The following is a 19937-nucleotide window of genomic DNA, read 5'->3' as shown; positions in this document are numbered from 1 at the left end:
CCATGTGGCTGCTGCTCCTCTGCAGGGGTACAGAGAGCCTTTTCCTCCTTCTCAGGCCGAATTACTTCAGGAGAGCCAGACTCAGAATGACCAACCGTGGTGATATATTGCAAACCTCAGAGAATAATTCTCACAATAACTTGAAAGGACATAGGAAAGCTCAAGGAAAGCCAGTGACTGAAATGACCCATCCATACTGGTGGCAGTACTACTGCTCTAGATAGAAGGGATCACATTAAACTAGAGATAGATAGGTAAAATACAAATGACATCCTAGTTAAAAGGAACACTAGAATGTGGGTCTTCCAAATCAACCAGATTTTAGGGTCCTCACGGAGGAAAGGGTGGTCTAAAAGAGAAACCTAGGAATGTCAGGAAATGATTGAACAAGAAATTGTTCAGTCTCCCCCCCCCATAAACAGAGACAAAGGGTTGCCAGTCAGATCTTGTTTAAAGTTAATGCAAAGCAGTTATGAAACACAAACAGCCATGCACAGCTTCTAATTGTCTCTGTGTTGTTAACTGCTATGCTAACAAACCCTTACCGTATGGTGAGCTCCAATATTTGAGCAAGTCTATCATGAAGCAAATTTGCCTGTAAAGGAAAAAAAAAGTTAAAAAAATTTACTGTTTTCCAGACACCCAGTAGACAAAGCACAGCTGTAACTATGAGGCTGATTTAATGCTTTAATCTGCAATATCTATTGGAATTTAATGTTGGTCTTTTCCCCATCCCCACACCTTTCAAGTTCTATAGACACAAGCTGCAAATCACTGAAATCCACTGGAAACAAAACAGAACACCAAAGCAATGACGGCCATTAACACCCAGCTGAGGAGCTGCTGCTTCCACCCTCTCATCACAGGAACCCATTCTTTAGGTTTACCACCTCTGCCTGCGAGGCTGGAGGTGCGACATGTGCCTTAAAGCTGGGGTCCTGCCACCCAGTGACCAGAATGAGCTCCAAAGAGCCATTCCCCACAGAGTCACTCACTTTGGATTCACACTGTGCTGCTATTTCTTCAAATGGTGCTTTCTGGAACTTCTCTATCACAAGACGTCTCTTTTCCTTTTCCTGTTCTTCCATTCCATTGGTATCTATATGAGGGCCAGTTAAAGAGTGTCACAAAATCCCACCAAAGACCATGAGAGCCAATGATCTATAAACCCACAAATAAGAATGATTAAAGGGCTACCTTTATTTGGGAAAATGCAAAATGGGTAACATTCCTTAAATGTTTCACTTAATATTAGACACAAATTTTTGGGGAAAAGAGTTAAATCTAAGAAAGAGTTAAAGTTCTACACCCTACTTTCAAGTAATTCCTGCATCTCCTACCAAATACATACATATACAAATGTATAAACATACCAGACACACGTAAATATGGATAAACACACACACACATACCTACACACACCCACACATCCACACCAACACCCATATATACTGACATATACAAGAGAAAATAACTTACTACAAATCAAAGGGCTATTAGGGCTTTTTTGAATTAACTCTTTTATGCAGAACTATGCTGCCCTTGATACACATGAGGTGCTAAGTATTTGTTAAACTGCATATTGATCCCAATGACTACAGAACTAAAATACAGCTGGCTCATTTATAGTCAATATAAAGTCCCCTGAGAACATAAGGGGTTTTTTGTTTGTTTGTTTGTTTTTTCTTTTAAATCTTAAGGCCATGATGATTTAGACAAAGTCTATTAAAGTAATGTCTACCTTGCTTGCTTATGTGTCCATATATATTAGACAATTTAGAAATCTTAAGCAATGTATTTAAATAAATGATCTAATATAATTTATATAGAGACCAACAGTATTTTTCCTTTTTTCTCTTTCATATCGTGTCTTCTAAAACATCTCCAAAGCAGAGATGCGTTCAGGAGAGCTAACGATGCTACAGCTCACCAATTGCTTTCTTCAGTGCTTCAAAAGTGATTTCTTCAGTGTTGCTAACCTAGAAAGAGTGTAAGCAGAACAGAGTCAAGACAAGTGGGTATAATTACAACTAACATTCTACCAAAGTACAAGTCAGCTACATATTTTCACAATTATTTTTTCCTTCTTTTGATTGGCTTGATCTGAGATTATATTCCAAATAGAAAGGCTCTGGACTTCTTCACTAGCCATAAAAATGGCCTACTGCAGTGGATTCCTGACTGGATACAAAGAAGGGTATCTTCCTGGCACAGTAGGCAGCACCTCGGTACCTTTGGATGAGGCACAGACTCCAGTGTATACAAAGGCCCATAAGACACCCAGCGACTGAACTGTGTTTGGTGAGAGGACCCTTTGAAGTAATCAAAGCCAAGATTACAAATACACTTTTAGCTAAGTGGTAAATAAGAAGTGATCAGTAAAGAACCTTTATAATTTTAGTACTACAGATAGTGTACAAAAATCAAGCATCGAATAACCTAAAATTTTAAATGGTTATAAGAATGGTCTGCAGAGATGGCCAGTGGTTGAGAGCATTTGCTTCTCTTTGCTGCTTTTGCACAGGATCAGTTTGGTTTCCAGCACTCATAAACTGGCTCACATCTGCCCTTAACTCCTGCTCTAGTGGACTCAGGACCCTCTCCTGGCCTCATACATGCAGGCAAAACATTCACACACATTAAAAAAAAAAATGAAGCTTTCAAGGACTATATTGAGAAGTGTTTACTGTAAAACAAGCATATTCTGGGTTTTCTGAGGTCAACCATCAGGTTTTTCTTTGTTTTTGTTTTTGTTTTTTATTCTTTTTTTAATTTCCTATGAATACCCTTTAGTTTGGGCTCTTAAATATTTCTTGCTTTGAAATATGTACAAACTATAAAGTTAAATGTTTTATGATTTTTAAAAGTTAGTACTTTTGTGGTTGAAAGAGTGGTACTTTATGAGGTATTAAACATTTCACAATGAGTAATAAATCATTACTATAGTATTTCTGAATAAAAGTTAAGCAATGATATGATACATGAGTACTTGCCTGGCACTTTGGTCATCCCTAATTTTAGCTCATGAGCGTCTTTTGCTAAGTCTAAGGCAGCAAGACTAAGAAAAGCAAGACTTCGTGTTCTGCACCTTAGCGTCTCTTAATAAAGGCTTTAGCTGGAAGTCAGGCAGCAAGAGTCCCACTACCTCAGCTTTGTTACTGAGGGCCACAGCTACAGTTGAAGTCAGATTAAACTTTGGAATCTTCAGTTGCGTTCTAGATATTTGGAGCAGATATACAAGATTAGGCTCTGGCTAATCATTTGTACTAGAAGCACTAGCACTAGCATTTTAATGAAGTAAACAAAACTCACTCTTCTTAGACTGGGCTAAATAACTTCAGATTAAAAACAAAAAACCTATATATAGTATAGGACAAAGAACATGGAAAAAGTTAGAAGGCTGGTATTCTTGGTATATTAACTTTTACTCATCAATGCGAAATAAATATTTACCAGTAACTGAAAACAGCTAACTGATATGATTATCCTGTCCTCGCTATAAGCTACTTACTTTTGCCCACAAAGCAATTCTGTCAGTTCTTTTGGCATTTGAATAATCATTACTAATGTATAAAAGCATATTCCAATGAGGCCAGTAAGTTTAAAACTCAAATGTGCTTAAGTAAATGTGACACTAAACTGTACTTATCAGACATCCAGTGTTTGATGTACATAACTGAGGACTTAAAACAGTACACTGTCTTTGAAAAGTTAATGTCTTAATAAACTTTTAATGTAAAATTCACGGAGAATCTTCCCTCCTATGTCTTCATGTAAATATTATTCAGTTTATTTTATTAAAACAGACTGTTTACAATAGTCTCAAATGCCAAACAAACAAACAAAAAGGTAATCAAAAGCACAACCATTAAAATACACCATGTTCCTAATTAAAATTAAGCCTAGAAGCCAAGGCTCTGAATAAATTTCCTCACTGAAAAAGTAACAAGTGAAATGCAAACTCATTAAAAGAGCTAGCAGGATACCTCTTTATAATAGAAGTGTATACACTATAGTGGCTTTGAAGAAAGAGGTAGATTTGAGCAGGATGGTTTGGCCTCTGAAGTACCCTGTGTGCATGCATATATGTGTGCACACTGCTGGAGAGTACAGGATGCTTCGGCCAAAGTTGGTGCTGGGATGTCTTCTCTGAATGCTCTTCTACCTACCTTCAGTGTGGGGAGCAGAGGACAACCTTGAGGGAGTATGCAGGGAATGCACGTCCTGAGTGAATGTGTGCTACCAGAAAGGACCAATCCCTCAGGCCTCTGGGAATTGGCCTTCCTTAGGTCAGGCTCAGGAAAATGGCAGTGTGTGCAAAAACTGGCAAGTGCAGCTTCCTCCTCACAAATGACCACAACCTAAGACTGCTCCCCGATACAGACCTCCCATACAGACCTCCCACTGACACTAGCTTGTCTTCTCTATACATCACTATTCTTTCTTCATTCCCTCACTGCCCAATCAGGTGCCCATCAAAGCAGCACTATTCCTTTTTTCCTCCATGTTTGTGTGTGCACATGTATATGCAAAATACCACGTGTGTAGAAGTCACTTGTATGCAGGTGTGAAAGCAAAAAAATTGATGTCTGATATCTTCCTTGATTACTCTCCACCTTTTAAACTGTGATACTGTGATAGGGTCTCTTCATGAACCCTGATTTTGCCAATTCCAGTTAGGTAGCTTGCCCAAGTGATCCCGTCTTTACCTTCTGAATGCGGAAACTAAGGTAGATGCCACATCTGTTAGCATTTCATGAGGTACCTGAGACCCCAACTCTAGCCTTCATGAATACCTGGTAAGTGCTTTGTCTACTCTGCCATCTCCTGTAGTCTACCTTTTTTTTTTTTTTTTTTTTTTTGAGACAATGTCTCCTCCCTAAATTTGAAGCTTGACTTTTGGGCTAGACTGGCTGGCCTTGAGCCTCAAGGATTTTCCTGTCTCCAATCTCAGCACTTGGCTTTTTATGTGGATACTGGGGACTCAGAAAATAGGTCCTCATACTTGCATAAGCACTTTACCAACTAAGCTTTCTCCTGAGCCCACTTCAATGCTCTTGAACTCTACTAATAAGTGATTGAGAAGATGAAATAACTCTGTATAATGGAGAGCTGAATAGCAAAGAAGATCTAAGCTGTTTGTTTCCTGAGCACTAAGTAATTACAAATATACTGATAAGGGCTGAAAGCCAAGGGACTGAGAGAAGTATGGGTATGAATTCAGGTAACTCAGTTCCCTTGTTTCTTTTGTGGATAACCCTTTATACTGTATCAGTGAGAAATAATGAAATAGCTAGGAAGAAAAACAATGTACAAGTCAGGAAGAGAAAGCTCAGCTGAGAGGCTAGCACTGTGTAACTCTGAATTGGCTCTCAACTTGTGAAACAAGTTCTGAGAGTGCTGGCTGATTTTTCTTTCTCTAATTTGGCAGGATACTCTTCTATGTTCTACTGAAAGAGGAGAAAGCATCCAGTTGATGGCAATGCAAGCCCCCAGGGCTTAAAAATCAGTTCACTAAGATGGCTTAAGTCATATTCGTAAGAGCTAATCTCTAAAAGGAAAAACAGTTCTTCCTTACAAGTGACCTTCTGAGGTGAGAATGGCCTCTTGGGAGGTGCACAGTTCCATCTGTCTTTGTATTTTATATTTCACAAATTAAAAAAAACAAACAAACAGGACTTGGCGAGCTTAAGAGGGTATACATATCATAGTTAAAGTAAAACAAAAAACAAAAAACAAAACATAACAAAACAACACAGAGAACCTGGTTCTGTTTCATAGCTATTTCTATCATACAGAATGCCAATGCAAAAGTCCAACAATATGTATTAACTTTATATAACTTGACAGACAGTTGGAATGACTTCACACAAATTAAATTATATTAATTTCTTCTAACAATTCAGTTGACTTGGAGATAATTTAGATTTGTAGTTTCTTCGACTTACAGGTGTGAAGGGAAATTTTCTTTTAAATAATGACTACTTTAGACAGTTTTCCACCACAACCTTCCAGCAACTTACCACATCATCAGAAGGCACACTGTTGGATAAAATATCCACCTGAATAGATACAGTATCCACAATACTTTTTCTTCTAGAAAGGCGATCTTCATCTGAAATGAAAATTAATTTCTTCTATTATTCCTTAGTAATAAATGTTGAGTTTTAAGATAACTAATTTAGACTGCAAAAAAATGTAGAAAAGTGAGTTGGGGGTGTTGGTCTTTCTAAATATTTAAAGCGACTTTGAAGATATTTTGTTTAGATTGTACAGTAACTGTTTATTATCCCTGGGGTGTAGTACAATGTTGGACTGCACAGAGTGTACAAAAGCTGATCAGCAACATCCACCTCAACCATAGCCATATCTTTGCAGTAAGAACATTTAAAATCCTCCAATTTATTCTAAACTTGTTTTGTATTTATTTTGTATGTGTATGTGTCTGTATGTATACACGTGCACGCCCAAACACATATACAACACTTATATGTTGGTTCACACATGGAGGTCACAGCAGAAAGGAGAACCAGTTCTGTCCTTCTACCATGTAGATTGTAGGACTTGAACTCAGGTTATCAGGCTTGAGAGTAAGGGCAATTACCTGCTGAGTCATCTTGCCAGCTTAAATCCCTCTTTTAGCTAATTTGAAATATACACAATAACTACCAATGGTAACCATGTTTTGCAATAAAACATCAGATCATAAGTCTTCCTGTATGACTGGAGGTAGCTATATAGTAGTTTGGTATTTGTCCTGCCCCCAGGCCAATGTCCTCGATTCACCCTTGTTGATACATATGTGAGAACTGCTTGTTTTTCCAAATAGTGCTGGCACTGTATATGAACATCACTGTCAGGATGATAATACCTCAGCTTTTTCTGCATGTTGGCTTTTGTGAGCAGTGAGTGCTACAGGGGACATGGTGTGCAGGTAGCTCAAACACTAATTTCAACTATTATGCATGTGTTTATAAGTGGGATTACTGGGGTCATATGACAGTTATGTTTTCAGTTTTATGAGAAAAAAACCCTCAATCCTATTTTCCAACGTTGCTATAATAATTTACAGTATCACTAATCATGAGAGCTGTCAATGTAGAAGGCTCCTTTACAAACACTCTTGACACTTGTCATCTTTTACTTTTGTGATAACAGCAAACCTAAGAGGTAATAAGATATCATCTTGTCCTGCTTTTTCTTTTTTGATTATAGATATAGGGTTGAGGTTTTCACATAACTATGTGTTTTCCGTATGTTTCTTTCAAACATCGTAATAGGAAAGGACAGGATGCAAGAACAGCTAATGACCATGGTCCTATAAGGAAAAAGGAAAATGCACCGTGCATCCTAACGCATAGAATCAGCAGCTTACTCAACCCCTGCTGGAACAGATCAGGACAGCTGTCAGGACTCTAAGGCACATGCTTATCCTCCATATGCCTCAGTCCTGAAGGAGAGAGTTATCTCTCTGACTTTCTCTCTGACTTTCAGAACCACACAAGTACTTTCCAATGCCTTCTCTCACTAGGAACTACAGGAGAGAGAGGCACCTGGAAAGCATAGCTTACCGTGTTTCCTCTGTGGTGTGGATAACCACTGACATATGGTAACAATGAACCTAGTTGGGTCCTGTTCTACTCTCATTGCTATAAGGATCTATCTAGCCAAATAAGACTCTGGCTGTAACAGGCACCTGAGAGGCACTCTACAGATACCCTCGAGGCTGACCAGGACTCAACTCCATCTCTACTAAATGCCAATTTAACATCTCCAACTTCTAAGTCATCAATTTTGTTTGGAAAGCCCCCATCCCAATTCTGTGTCTAGCAAGTCATCTTTATCTCTATATTGTTCTTTCCAGAGTGCCATCACTTCTTCATCTGCATTACCTAGACTCTTATTAAGGATAATCTTCTAATATATGTTTCCTTCCATTCTCCTGCTAGGGGAACTTTTTCTGAAGTAAATGACTTCTGTCCTAGCTATGACATACAAACATAGCTGTACAGCCCACTGACTAATGCACATTTTCCCGAGACTTCTGTGTCACTGCACATACATAAATTATAATGTTTGTGTAAGATAGAGACATGGAAAAAAGCTGCTCATAACAGGTTCTGACTGCCAAATTACCTAATAAGAGCAATGTCCAGACACACCTTTATAACCAGTACCAAAGATGCCTTTGTTTAGAGAATACCAGTAACACAGAGTTACTTCAACATTTAGCAACATTCTCTTTGGAATCCATCCAGTGGATGTATGCACTGTGATTTCACTCCACATCCTCATTATCCCCGTTAAGAACTACTATAATTGCCCCACTGGCTGTCATATTAAAACCAAATTATACACTGGATCAAACTTCTTATGGAGCTAGAATAATATTATCAAAGTCATTCAACCACCTGTGTTTTAGGGTTCAGGACCACACTTAAGAAGGAAATACTGAAACCTGAATTTATGAGAATCAGAACTTCTACCCACCTTGCTTGCTTTAGGTTCTGTGTGCATAGAGCTATATACTAATTGCATTATGAGACAGTTACCACTAACTATTCCAGATAGAGCATTGTCTAGTTGTCATATAGTGGTATGCAGTATACAGTGACGCCTTCACTAGTTAAATCAAATTCTAGCTTGTCTAAGAAACAATGCAGGGTTAGCCAGTACTTGCTCAGACACCAGTGGTTCAGCAGTATCAGGCAGATTATCATTCTTTCTCTGAACTACAAAGTTGTTCATCTGGCTTCCCCCATGAGGTTGTAATCCCTCAAGATAGTAATCACACTTAACATCTTTCCATTACCACCTCTCTCAATGTCTGACACACAGTCAGCCTAATCAGTTAAGAAGCACTGCAAAGTAGCAATCCTCCTACCTCAGCCCTCTAGATGCTGGGGTTATTAGCATATGCTACCATGCCTGGCCTTCTGCTAATATCTTAGTATTTTTGTTATCCCGAATGGGAACAAAACTGCAATCTGGATCATTTTGCAGTCAAATGTTCTACCACTGACCTTGCTGTCAGGTCTTAGAGTTGTGCATGAGTTGGCTTCATAGTCATGAAACTCAAAGATGGTGATTATTGCTCATTGCTGTCATGGATCATTCTGAATGTGTGCCAATTTTGATCTCATTAAAAAGTTAGTGAAATAAAATTACTAAGCACTTCAAAGAGCACAAAGACAGACAGTTAGATTTAGTGCTAATCAAACTACTTCCTCTCAACTCAGTGTTCTAGTTTGGAAAGGAGGCAATGCTACCTTCTTCACTGAGCTGTAGGATTAAGTAGGACCATGAACATAGTGCTGCTATCAATGTCAGGCACAAAATATGACAGATAGAGCTAATATGACACTGAAGATAGGTGGTGCAAGCTACCCAACATGCTAAATACATTTTGCTTTTATTTTATTGTTCTTAACTGCACATAATTTTTAGAATCAATAGTGAACAACTGCTACTCAAGAAAAAAAGTAATAGCTGAGTAAAACTGAGAATGCCATAAAATATCCCTCTTAGGACTCTTACATGACACAAGGTCCACACATGAGACTCATTTAACACATCAGTCTTTATAAATGGAAAAGGTCTATTGGTACTTAGGGATTTCTATCTGACCATGTAACTAATTATATCTTGAGATATTCAGAGTCCTCTGAAGCCATGATAAGGAGGCACCGTGAAAGAGATTGTAGCTTGTTCTGAGGGAGAAGGAACTAAAGGAAGCAAGGTCGCATGTGAGACAAGTACAAGACCTTTTACTATAAACTGCAGTTAAGGGAAGAGGGGAAAGGAAAGACAAGAAAGTACTCTATGGGAAAAGGACAGAGCAGAACTACAGCTAATGACAGGCACCTAAATGCACACATGGCACAGGGCTCCTTTCTAAATCCAGGGAGTGCTTTCTTTCCCTACAGGGGGGCAGGCGACACCAGGTGGAGTGACACTTAGTTACCTTTGTATTTCCGCCTGGGTTTATGTGGCTTTGGGCCTGAAGAAAAGACAGCTAAAGCCAAAGTGAAATTATTTAATCTTTTAAATTCTTTTAAAAAAACAAAAAACTTAATTACAGTGCTCTACTATGGTTTTATCTTTTGCTTTTTGTCTTTTAAATGACAAATGTGAAACTGATTGTTTAAAAAATATTTCATTTTGCGTGTTTAAGAAATATTTAAGTACAAACTTAGAAAAGAACAAATAATAGATTAAAAATAACAGTAAAACCAAACACTTGATTTTCTTATGTTAACATCCCATCTACATTTTTAGAGATTTACAGAAAGTTTCTAATGTGGTACTTAAAAACAGAAAATATTTAAAAATAGCTTTGAAGAATAAGTAAAACCAAACCAAACACACACGCACAGACATGCATGCACATGCACACACACACACACACACACACACACACACACACACACACACACACACACACACATGCTTGCAGAAGCATGTATTGAAAAACCAAAACCAAAACCAAAACCAAAACCAAAACCAAAACCAAAAAATTGAGGCTGGAGAGATGGCTCAGGGGTAGTGGTTAAAAGCACTGAGCGCTCCTGAGAGGACCTGAGCTCAGTTCCACGCATCCACATGGTGGGTCACACCCATATGTACGTCCAGTTTCAGAGGTTCCGAAGCTCTCTTCTGGACAGCTCAAACACTGTACACACATGGTGCACAAATACACATGTAGGCATCACTTACACACATAAAATTAAAAGGCGTCTTAAAAACGAAACCGTGAGATCCTAAGATATCTAGAATCAGCACTGACTCTTCCCTGCACGGCAGAAAGTTTACTGGACATACCTGTCACCTGTGGCACATAAGGAACCGACAGCCTCTCCACACTGTACCCGCTTCCACCCAGGGATTCTGCAATCTTGTTGGTCAGAAAATATAAATTTTTGTCATGCTTCTCTAAAGATTTCGGAAGCCTGTCAAGTTGATCAAAACAACAATTATTCAAAACTGATTCCTGAACAAAATTAGGTAAAATAGCACAGACTTCTACACTGAAAGACAGAAGTACAAGTTACCTGGAGATTAGAGAAAGCCCACGTGTTTTAAGGGACCAAATCCCTGTTGTTAGGACTCTTCTCTCAGTGTTGCATCACTAGTAAACTGATCCTTGGCACTATGCTACTGTCTGAACATTACTGCACATTAAGGGACAAACCACACTAACCTCGTTTTACTTTTTACATATAGAGGGTGAAAGTGAAAACAGAGCTGAATGAGTGCAAAGCCCAGAGCCACGGATGACAGGAAGCCCATGTCTAGGCACAGGAGGCCCTATGCTCTCTTGCCCCTGTGGTTGTCATCCTATGCTGTTGCTTTCAGTACTGAGCCCCCTGCTCTTAAAGCCCAAAGTGTGCATCAAGTGTTATCAAGGTGCAGTTTTTTCCCTGTGTAACACAAGGAAGGATGTACAACATGAATTTGCTTTTATTTCTGTCCCTTAATTTTATGTTTTGTTATGTTATCAAAAAAAACCTTCAACAGGAAAATTGAAGAGAAGTTTTCATTCACATGAGAACAAACACCAAAACAATGCCACCATTAAGAAATATATTACCATGTTTTACAAAGTGGGATAAAGTTGGTATTTTCAGGACTATGTGCATATCTACATCTACAGAGTACAAGTACTTTATAACATAAGAGAAAGGTTGTATGAATTAAGTGACAGAAATGAGACAATTAGGCTAATAATGAACATAGAACAATAACTACTCCATTGCAATCATTAGAAACTGGCCTCTCTGGCCAGTCTATATATTCTCTCTCTATATTCCTTCATATATAAAGAATTCACATACATGCACTTATCTCTGAAAATATGCTCTGGTAGAAAATAAGGGGCTTCCATAGTTCGAGTTTCAATAACCTGAAAACAAGCAAACACAAAACAAAACTGAAAGTAGAAGTCTCCCTTCTTAGGGCATTGCAGTGAACATTTACAAAATAATGAAGAAAAACCCTGAAAAATACCTTTAAGCACTATTAAGTCTACCTCTGAATTCAACTAAGTTCATTTTGTTTTCACATAATACTAAAGAGTCATCAACTATCAAAAGCCTGATAATAAAATATATGAAGTGAAAAATGATGTTATATTTGCTTAAACACACTAGGAAGAAACAGAGCATGTAGCAAAATAATACAGACTTACTTTAGAAATCTCTTCAGGAGTTATTTTCCCCTCTGTGTGCTCAGTAGTTGCTCAAAGCTCAGAGCCCTGGGAAGAGTGGCTCCCTAAAGGGTCTGATTTCTTGAATAATACACACACACACACACACACACACACACACACACACACACACACACACCTCAAATATGCAAATGAGTCTTAAGTAAATGAATGAGTTTTGTCTTTTACAATGTACCAAAAACCTACATTTAGCAAAATGTACAAGGTCTCATAAAAATGAGGTTCTTTGACAAAGGCTTTTAGTGGTGGCATGTTCTGTTACATTAAGTTAAGGACTCTGAAATAGATATGAAATAATGTCAATAACTGGAATGACCACTGAAAAAAGCTAAACACTGCTGAAAGACAGTATAATTCAAGGAGGCACATTAATCATTCAACATTACCCCAGAATGTACAAATAAACAACAATAGAACTGAAGATGACAAGATTCACAATGGCTCAATGGAAGACAGGAAAGCACTCTACTCTACTCAACAACAACCTTAAAAACAGTAACAACCTAAACATGACAATGTTAACTGTACTTCTGACTTAGAACCTCACATTTTCACAGAACCCATCCATCCAACCATCCATCCATCCATCTATCGAAATCAGCTACTACTCAGAAATCAGCTCTTTTTATACAAAACCAGGCTGAAGCACTTTTCTCAATCTCTCACCTTGCTAACATGCTGGCAGAATGCTGGAACAGCTATCATTTGACTCACAAAGTTGAGATAGGCTGCAACCAGTGCCATAATCCCACAACGATGAAACATTGGCAGATTATCTTCATTGATAATTGCACTGTCCTTAAGTAGAAAACAGATACATTAGAAAGATAAAGTTCTCACATTCCATCATATTCTCTGATTCATTCCACTGAGAAACTGAAGATAGTCTAGATAGCCGACATGAACACATGGTGTGTGTGCAAATGCATTACATGCTGCCCTTTTATTATAGGACACTCAGCTCCAACTAAACAATGCCAGTTGATGGGCTGGAGAAAAGGCTCAGTGGTTAAGAGCACTGGCTGCTCTAATGGAGGTCCTGAGTTCAAATCCCAACAACCACATTGTGGCTCAAAACCATCTATAATGGGATCTGATGGTCTCTTCTGACATGCAGGTATGCATGCAAATAGAACACTAATATACATAAAATAAAGAGATCTTTTAAAAAATGGCACATATGTAATAATTACTAATGACTATGCTTTCCAAAAGACTGGAAGCATAAGTACAAGGACTGTCTTTTTAATCAAATGCTAAAAGATTTTATATTCAGCTTCTATTTACTGTAATTGAATCTATAACTAGAAATCATGCCTCTCTCTAAGTGATACTTACTTTCTTCAGTGGAATGTTAGGAAAGCATACCTGTAAAGCAATGGCCAATCGAATGAGGTCGATAACCACCTCTTCATTGGCAAGTTCGATAGTTATCAGAGCGAGAGATGTATAAAGAAGCTCATAGTTTTTCTGAACGTTGTCTTCTTCTTTGCAGCCCAGATATATGTGCCTATATAGCTGTTGCCCATTCTGAAAGATACAGAAAAGGTAATTTTGTATAACACTGTAGTTCACGTAAGAGCAATGACTGCACCAAGCAAATTCATATTCTCTAGTGCATTTGTATCATTTAAAGCTATTACTCAGGAATCCCCAATATGGGACGCCATGGAAAAATGGAATTGCACAGCATAAGGCTTGTACAAGTGTAGGTGCAGCAGAGTTACTTATGGCATTCTAACAGAACAAATCCAAATATCAGCCAACAAAAGCATAATCTGGATTATCTTACACCACATATATTATAATATCTATGGTGTCACCAATACACAAGATGAATTTCACCAAAACACAACTAAATTGAAAAAGCAAGTTAAGTATAAAATAACATGATTTATGACTCTTCATCCAACATATAAAAACTGACAAAACAAGATAGTAATATATGGAAGTCAGACATTGATTCCCTCTGAGAAAGAATATTGACTTAGAAAATGGGGTACAAGGGATGTTTTTGTTACGTGGTCGTTCACTTTAAAATAAGTAAAATAGCAACGCGTATGCATTTGCATTTCATAATAAATAGTCATTGTTTCCTAAACTAACATGCACACTTCTGAAAGGTGAGGAACTGTGGTGGGACTGTGGCTGGCTGGAGCTGGCAGTGAGAGGACATTTACTCCAAATGCTATGTCTTCATTTAAGGCTGCAGACTAATAAACATTTAAAACACTGCAGTTACATTTAACACTCTAACGGTGACCTCACCTTTTTCATGAAGCTTGTATCTTGTCTACAGATTTTCTCTCTTTTTATCTTCAAGTCAGCCACATCTGGAATTATTCTAGAAGCAATATAATCAATCATTTTTAGTGAATAGCACATTTGGCTCTGATATCCTGTACTTTGTAGAGAATTATTTGAACTAAGAAGTTTGAGTGGTGACACATCTACAAACATTTAGAATGTTTATATGAAATGATATTCCTGGATATTCATGCTTAATTAAGAATTACATCATTTTCCTTCATAGTGTTATTCACAGGCTTAAAACAAATGCAAAACCAGTTTTTACTCCATGTGTACAGTTATCACCATATTAGACCCTGGAGAGCACAGAGGATGATACTCAAACACATTATATTAAAGCAAACTAATAAATCATTTTGACACCAACTAAACATACCCCCCAACACACACACACACACAGACACACACACACAGACACACATACACAGACACTCTCTCTCTCTCTCTCCTCTCTCTCTCTCTCTCTCTCTCTCTCTAACACACTGATTGAGAAAACTGAAAACACTCCTGAAGGCCCTCCCAGGGCGGTGGATTAACCTGATGCCACGGAGCTTCGCTCTGTTGTCATGGCGGTCCATTAGGTTGTGCATCACTTCCAAGACTAACTGCCTCAGCTCATAGTCTTCCATGAGGGATGGTGACAATAGAGGATCCAGAAATGACCCAGGCAGTGCAGTAACAATTGTCTTGGCTTTGTATCCAGACGTCACCTGATTACAAGGGGAAAATTAACAAATGATGTTCTCATGAGTCCTTAGGTAAAATATCACCTCACAAAATTCTGTTTAGGAAACAGAACTATAGGCATAAGCCTAAAGAAATCTATGAAAGAAACCTGTAGGGCAGACAAGATGTTAGTATGTCAGGAACAGTATTTGAAATAAGTTTAAGATGAACATCGTACATGTGGTATGTGGTCCCATGTGCAGGCTCAACTATGTGCCTGTCAACTGTGTCCTGACTGCTGTCTGTCAGACAGGCTGATACTCCCTTACATAGAGAAAGCCAGGGCACAGGAAGGGTGGAAGACATTTACAGGGAAAGCAGGTGGAAAACAGCAAAATCTGACCCTGTAAACTGTTGTTTCCAACAAAACTACTGGGGAATAGGAACATATTTTCATTTTGGAAAATTGTATTCTGTTATTCAATTTGATACTTAGGATAATATTTAACCTTTCCATTTTTAAATTTTGAAGGAAAATATGCTTACATGCTATTAAACATTTAAAAACTATGGACAGTGGAATTCACAAAGCTGAATGGTATAATTAGAATAAGAAGCATGGTGATATTTTAATATTTTTATATTTGTACAATATATTTGTAGAATAAAGAATTATAGCCATATCTAAGAAAATTTTATAAGCACACCAAAACAACAGTGTTTATGTCATCAGAACATGGAGATATTTTAAAGTTAAGACACAATAAATAAAACAGACACATGGGAAAGGATTGATAAGCATCACTTCAATTAGATTCAAAATCCTATATAACAAGGACCAGAGAGAGAATTAAAACTGAAACAATATAAGAGTCTTTTGTGCCCAAGTGTGAAACAGGGTATAATAAAATGCACAAGAAAGGTCTCTGAAATGAACTTCTAAGACTCTGGTTGGAAAGCCAGTCCCTGTTTGTCCTTAGCAGGATGCCAGGAGGTAAATGAAAATAATGTAACTTAAACAGGGTTTGACATGTCAGTCAACAGCAACTGATAAGCCAAATGGGTGTAGGGAATCTCACACGACCACACCCACTAGACCAAGAGCTATAGGGAATTGGAGACTGCTGAGAGAGGAAGAAGCAATCTTCACCAGAGACAAGCTCCCTATATTGTCACTCTGAAATGTATACATATGAGCAACAATAAATGGATTCAGTAAGTTGCACTTTTGTTCATTCACTTGCATATGTATGTAAGGTTAATAATTGAAGAATAAGAGCCCACGAATTTGAAGACAAGGAGGAAAGAAGGAGTTGGAGGTAGGGGAAAAATTAAGTAACTACATTTTAATTCAAAAACTAAGAAAGGAAAAGTGAGCATATTTATCATACAGAGGACCTCTGTTACTTCCTTTTCTGTTATCTATTGCCACTATAAACTTAAAACAACAAATACTGTCAGCAATAAACCATTTTCTGGTCAGTATATAGAAGGCACCATGGATTTTCGTATCTGAATTCTAGTCTCTGGCTCAGTGACATTAGACTTCCTCAACTCTGTCCACCTAACTCCTTTGAACACAGTACATATCTCTATCTATAAAATGGAAATTGTTTCTGACTTCTGTAAATTTAATCATAATTAAGATCAAACAGAATGCCACCGACTAGAGAGAAGTATGGCAGAACAGAGATGAAGGGAGAGGTACTCAAGTGAACAAATGCAGAAACAGCCAGCCCGATTCTTACTGCGGCCAGAAGGAAGGAGGCTGGCAGTGACTCCACTCTAATCAGTAATTTAAGGGATGTGTCCCTCACGTCTATTAAACTCCTTACCATGAGCAAAGACCTCAGCAACATTATCTGAATCCTCCTGGTTCCTAAATCCCTGAAATATATAAAGTATTGGTGTTATCAATGCTAATTTACATTTATAACTTTATGTACTTAAAATACATTTTTTTCTGATTTTAAAACTTCATTCTTACTGGCTAGATTTTATTTATTTTTACAATTGCTTATGCCATGACTCACTTCATACACTAAAATAAATTTCATATAAATTAAGTAGATTATATATAAAAATAATTTAAACAAAAAAATTCAGTTACTGAATTGGGTCTTCAAGAACAAAAACTGATATGATGATATGAATATTAAATCCTCCAAATATAAGACAAGTGACAGGAGTGTGCAGATATGCGAACTGTCCTCCATGAACATGACAGTTATGTTTATTGAAAATGGAAATGCTTCTTTTATCTATTTGAACATCGCACATTGCACACATTCTTACACTATTCCCCATAAAAAGATAGAACTATAGTAACTTTTCTGAGAATAGAGTATTCTCTAGTTGGCTTTTAACCTTTGTGCCACTAATAACCCTTTTTTATTTATTAACTCTTATGGCTATCACTCTTGGCCACTTGCTAAGGAAGCATGCTCAACTACCACACTTATCCTACTTTCTCCAGCTGATAGTGCTTTTTGAGCTCTGGATTGACTATATGGACCAATGGGCTACAGTACGCTGTACATGTGGATTTCCATCTCCTAAAAAGTTATAAGAGCGGGACTGGAGTGATAGCTCAGTGACTGCTTTTCTAGAGGTCCTGAGTTCAATTCCCAGCAACCACATGGTGGCTCACAACCATCTGTAAAGGGATCCCATACCTTCTTCTGGTGTGTCTGAAGAAAGTGACAGCAACAGTGTACTCACGTACATAAAATAAAAATAAATCTTTTTTAAAAAGTTTAAAATTTTTTCTATGACAACCCAACAGTTATGTACTTATAAGGCATAATGAGATCATTTTAACATGTTACCTAAGGGTTAAGTATATTACCAAATCAAATCTATAAAAAGGGATCAGTAACATCCTAAATCATATTCCTGATTCACTAACAATGTTTTAAGATTTCAGGAAATGTTCAGTTTTACCACGCATATGTGAAGACACACAAAGCACAGGCCAAATAAATCCTTCACTTTGTAAATAAAAAAAGACCAAAAATACAAGAATTTTAAACTGTAAAATGATCCAAAATGTATGTTAAACATTGATTTAATAGTTTAATGATTTACTACCAAAGAAAACACTGTTGCTCTTTATTACTAAAATTTCAAAACTCTAACATTTGAGTTAAAAAAATGTAATCTAAAAATGATTTCATTTACAGTCTGAGTACTTACCCTAGTTGGCTGATATCCAAAGTATGAGTGGATGTTCCAAAAACAGGCACTTTCCCCATGATGAACATCATGATCTCTGACCTCTGATAGTCTGGTAAGTTACTTCCAAAAAATCCTATAAATATATGAAGACAATTTAAGAAATTGGAAAATGGTAACTTCCCCACATAACCCAAAACTATTTTTAAAATTATTTTATTATACTTTGAATACATAGACATTTTGACTACCCGGATGTCTGGGCACCACTTGCATGCTTGGAGCCCAGGGAGGCCAGAGGAGGAATTCTGAAGTTGGGCTAACAAACGGTAGTTAACCTCCATGTGAGTGCTGGAAATTGAATCTAGGTCCTCTGGAAGAAGTGTTCTTAACCCCTGGGCCATCTCTCCAGAACATCTCTATAAGCCACAGAGTTGAATTTTAAACAGAGCTTGTAGATTAAAACAATGACTGTGTTCAAGCTACATATAAGCTAAATAAATTATAATTTCCCCTACCCAACATTAAATATAATATAAATAATAAAGCAGAAATAAACAGATAAACTTGTTAGTCGTTTTTAGCAGATCTGCAGACTGTGAACCTAAATTCCCATGCTGTTAAACCTGGTAAACACCAGAAAACATCAATTCCCTAAACTGTATAGCATCTACACTCAGCACCTAATGACCTTAGCATTTATTACATGCAGAGTAATACCCATCTGTAGATTACTCTAGGCAACACCTAAAAATCAGAATTTCACAATAAACTTCTTTCACAATATCCTTGCTTTAGTTTCCTCTCACAGAAATGGGAATAAAAAAGGTAAGCACTCACAAATAATAGTGATGTTTACCAATTTTGAAAACTTTGATTATGTTAAAAAAAATCTTTTTCGAGCTGGAGAGATGGCTCAGCGGTTAAGAGCACTGACTGCTCTTCCAGAGGTCCTGAATTCAAATCCCAGCAACCACATGGTGGCTCGCAACCATCTATAATGAGATCTGATGCCCTCTTCTGGTGTGTCTGAAGACAGCTACAGTGTACTCATATATAATAAATAAATAAATCTTTAAAAAAAATCATTTTCTGTGGAAAAACATTTAAGAGTTAAGTAGTAAAGGAAAACTTAGTTTTCTTCAATGGGATCTCACTGGGTATATTAAGCACACTTAAGGGCAGGCCAAATGCCCCGCAATAGACAGCCAAAACAAATTCGGTGGTGTTTTTGTGGACTTTTTATTACTTATTGCTTTGTTTTGATTTTTGTTTTGTTTTTGTTTTTTTGTCTTATTTGTCTTGTCTGTGTATTATGATTTCAAATCTTGCATTTTTATGGGTTTTCTTTGGGTGCTTATACTTGTGTTCATTCCTTGTTTTTCTTATTTAAAATTCTAGTTTATTTGCATGTTTGCTTTCTTGGACATGAGGCCTGGTGGTGGGCAGGGATGTGAGAAAGATCTGAGAGGAGATAGAGAAGGGGCAACTTTGATCAAAATATACTGTACAGAAATTCTTTTCAATTAAAAGAATTTAGCAGTAAAAGACCATAATGGAT

The 19937-nt window shown here is 37.4% G+C and overlaps 1 protein-coding gene across 1 annotated transcript in view; it reads right to left on the bottom strand.

The window, feature by feature from the left end:
• Efr3a (EFR3 homolog A) overlaps positions 1-19937 on the bottom strand; it is an 80690-nt gene that overhangs the window by 4652 nt on the left and 56101 nt on the right. Inside the window, exons 11-22 of the mRNA NM_001130564.1 lie at positions 18398-18512; positions 17038-17089; positions 15074-15246; positions 14495-14570; positions 13595-13756; positions 12893-13024; positions 11835-11902; positions 10822-10949; positions 6024-6115; positions 1931-1979; positions 996-1099; positions 546-595 (exon numbers count right to left, since the gene is read on the bottom strand). Of these exons, the coding sequence (NP_001124036.1) occupies positions 546-595; positions 996-1099; positions 1931-1979; positions 6024-6115; positions 10822-10949; positions 11835-11902; positions 12893-13024; positions 13595-13756; positions 14495-14570; positions 15074-15246; positions 17038-17089; positions 18398-18512 (1201 nt within the window). The remainder of the gene's footprint in view (positions 1-545; positions 596-995; positions 1100-1930; positions 1980-6023; positions 6116-10821; positions 10950-11834; positions 11903-12892; positions 13025-13594; positions 13757-14494; positions 14571-15073; positions 15247-17037; positions 17090-18397; positions 18513-19937) is intronic.

This window comes from Rattus norvegicus, chromosome 7, assembly GCF_021556685.1.
Source record: "Rattus norvegicus strain SHRSP/BbbUtx chromosome 7, alternate assembly SHRSP_T2T, whole genome shotgun sequence".
NCBI lineage: Eukaryota > Metazoa > Chordata > Mammalia > Rodentia > Muridae > Rattus > Rattus norvegicus.
The sequence above is the reverse complement of the archived record's forward strand: the minus strand, read 5'-3'. Positions and strand labels throughout refer to the sequence as shown.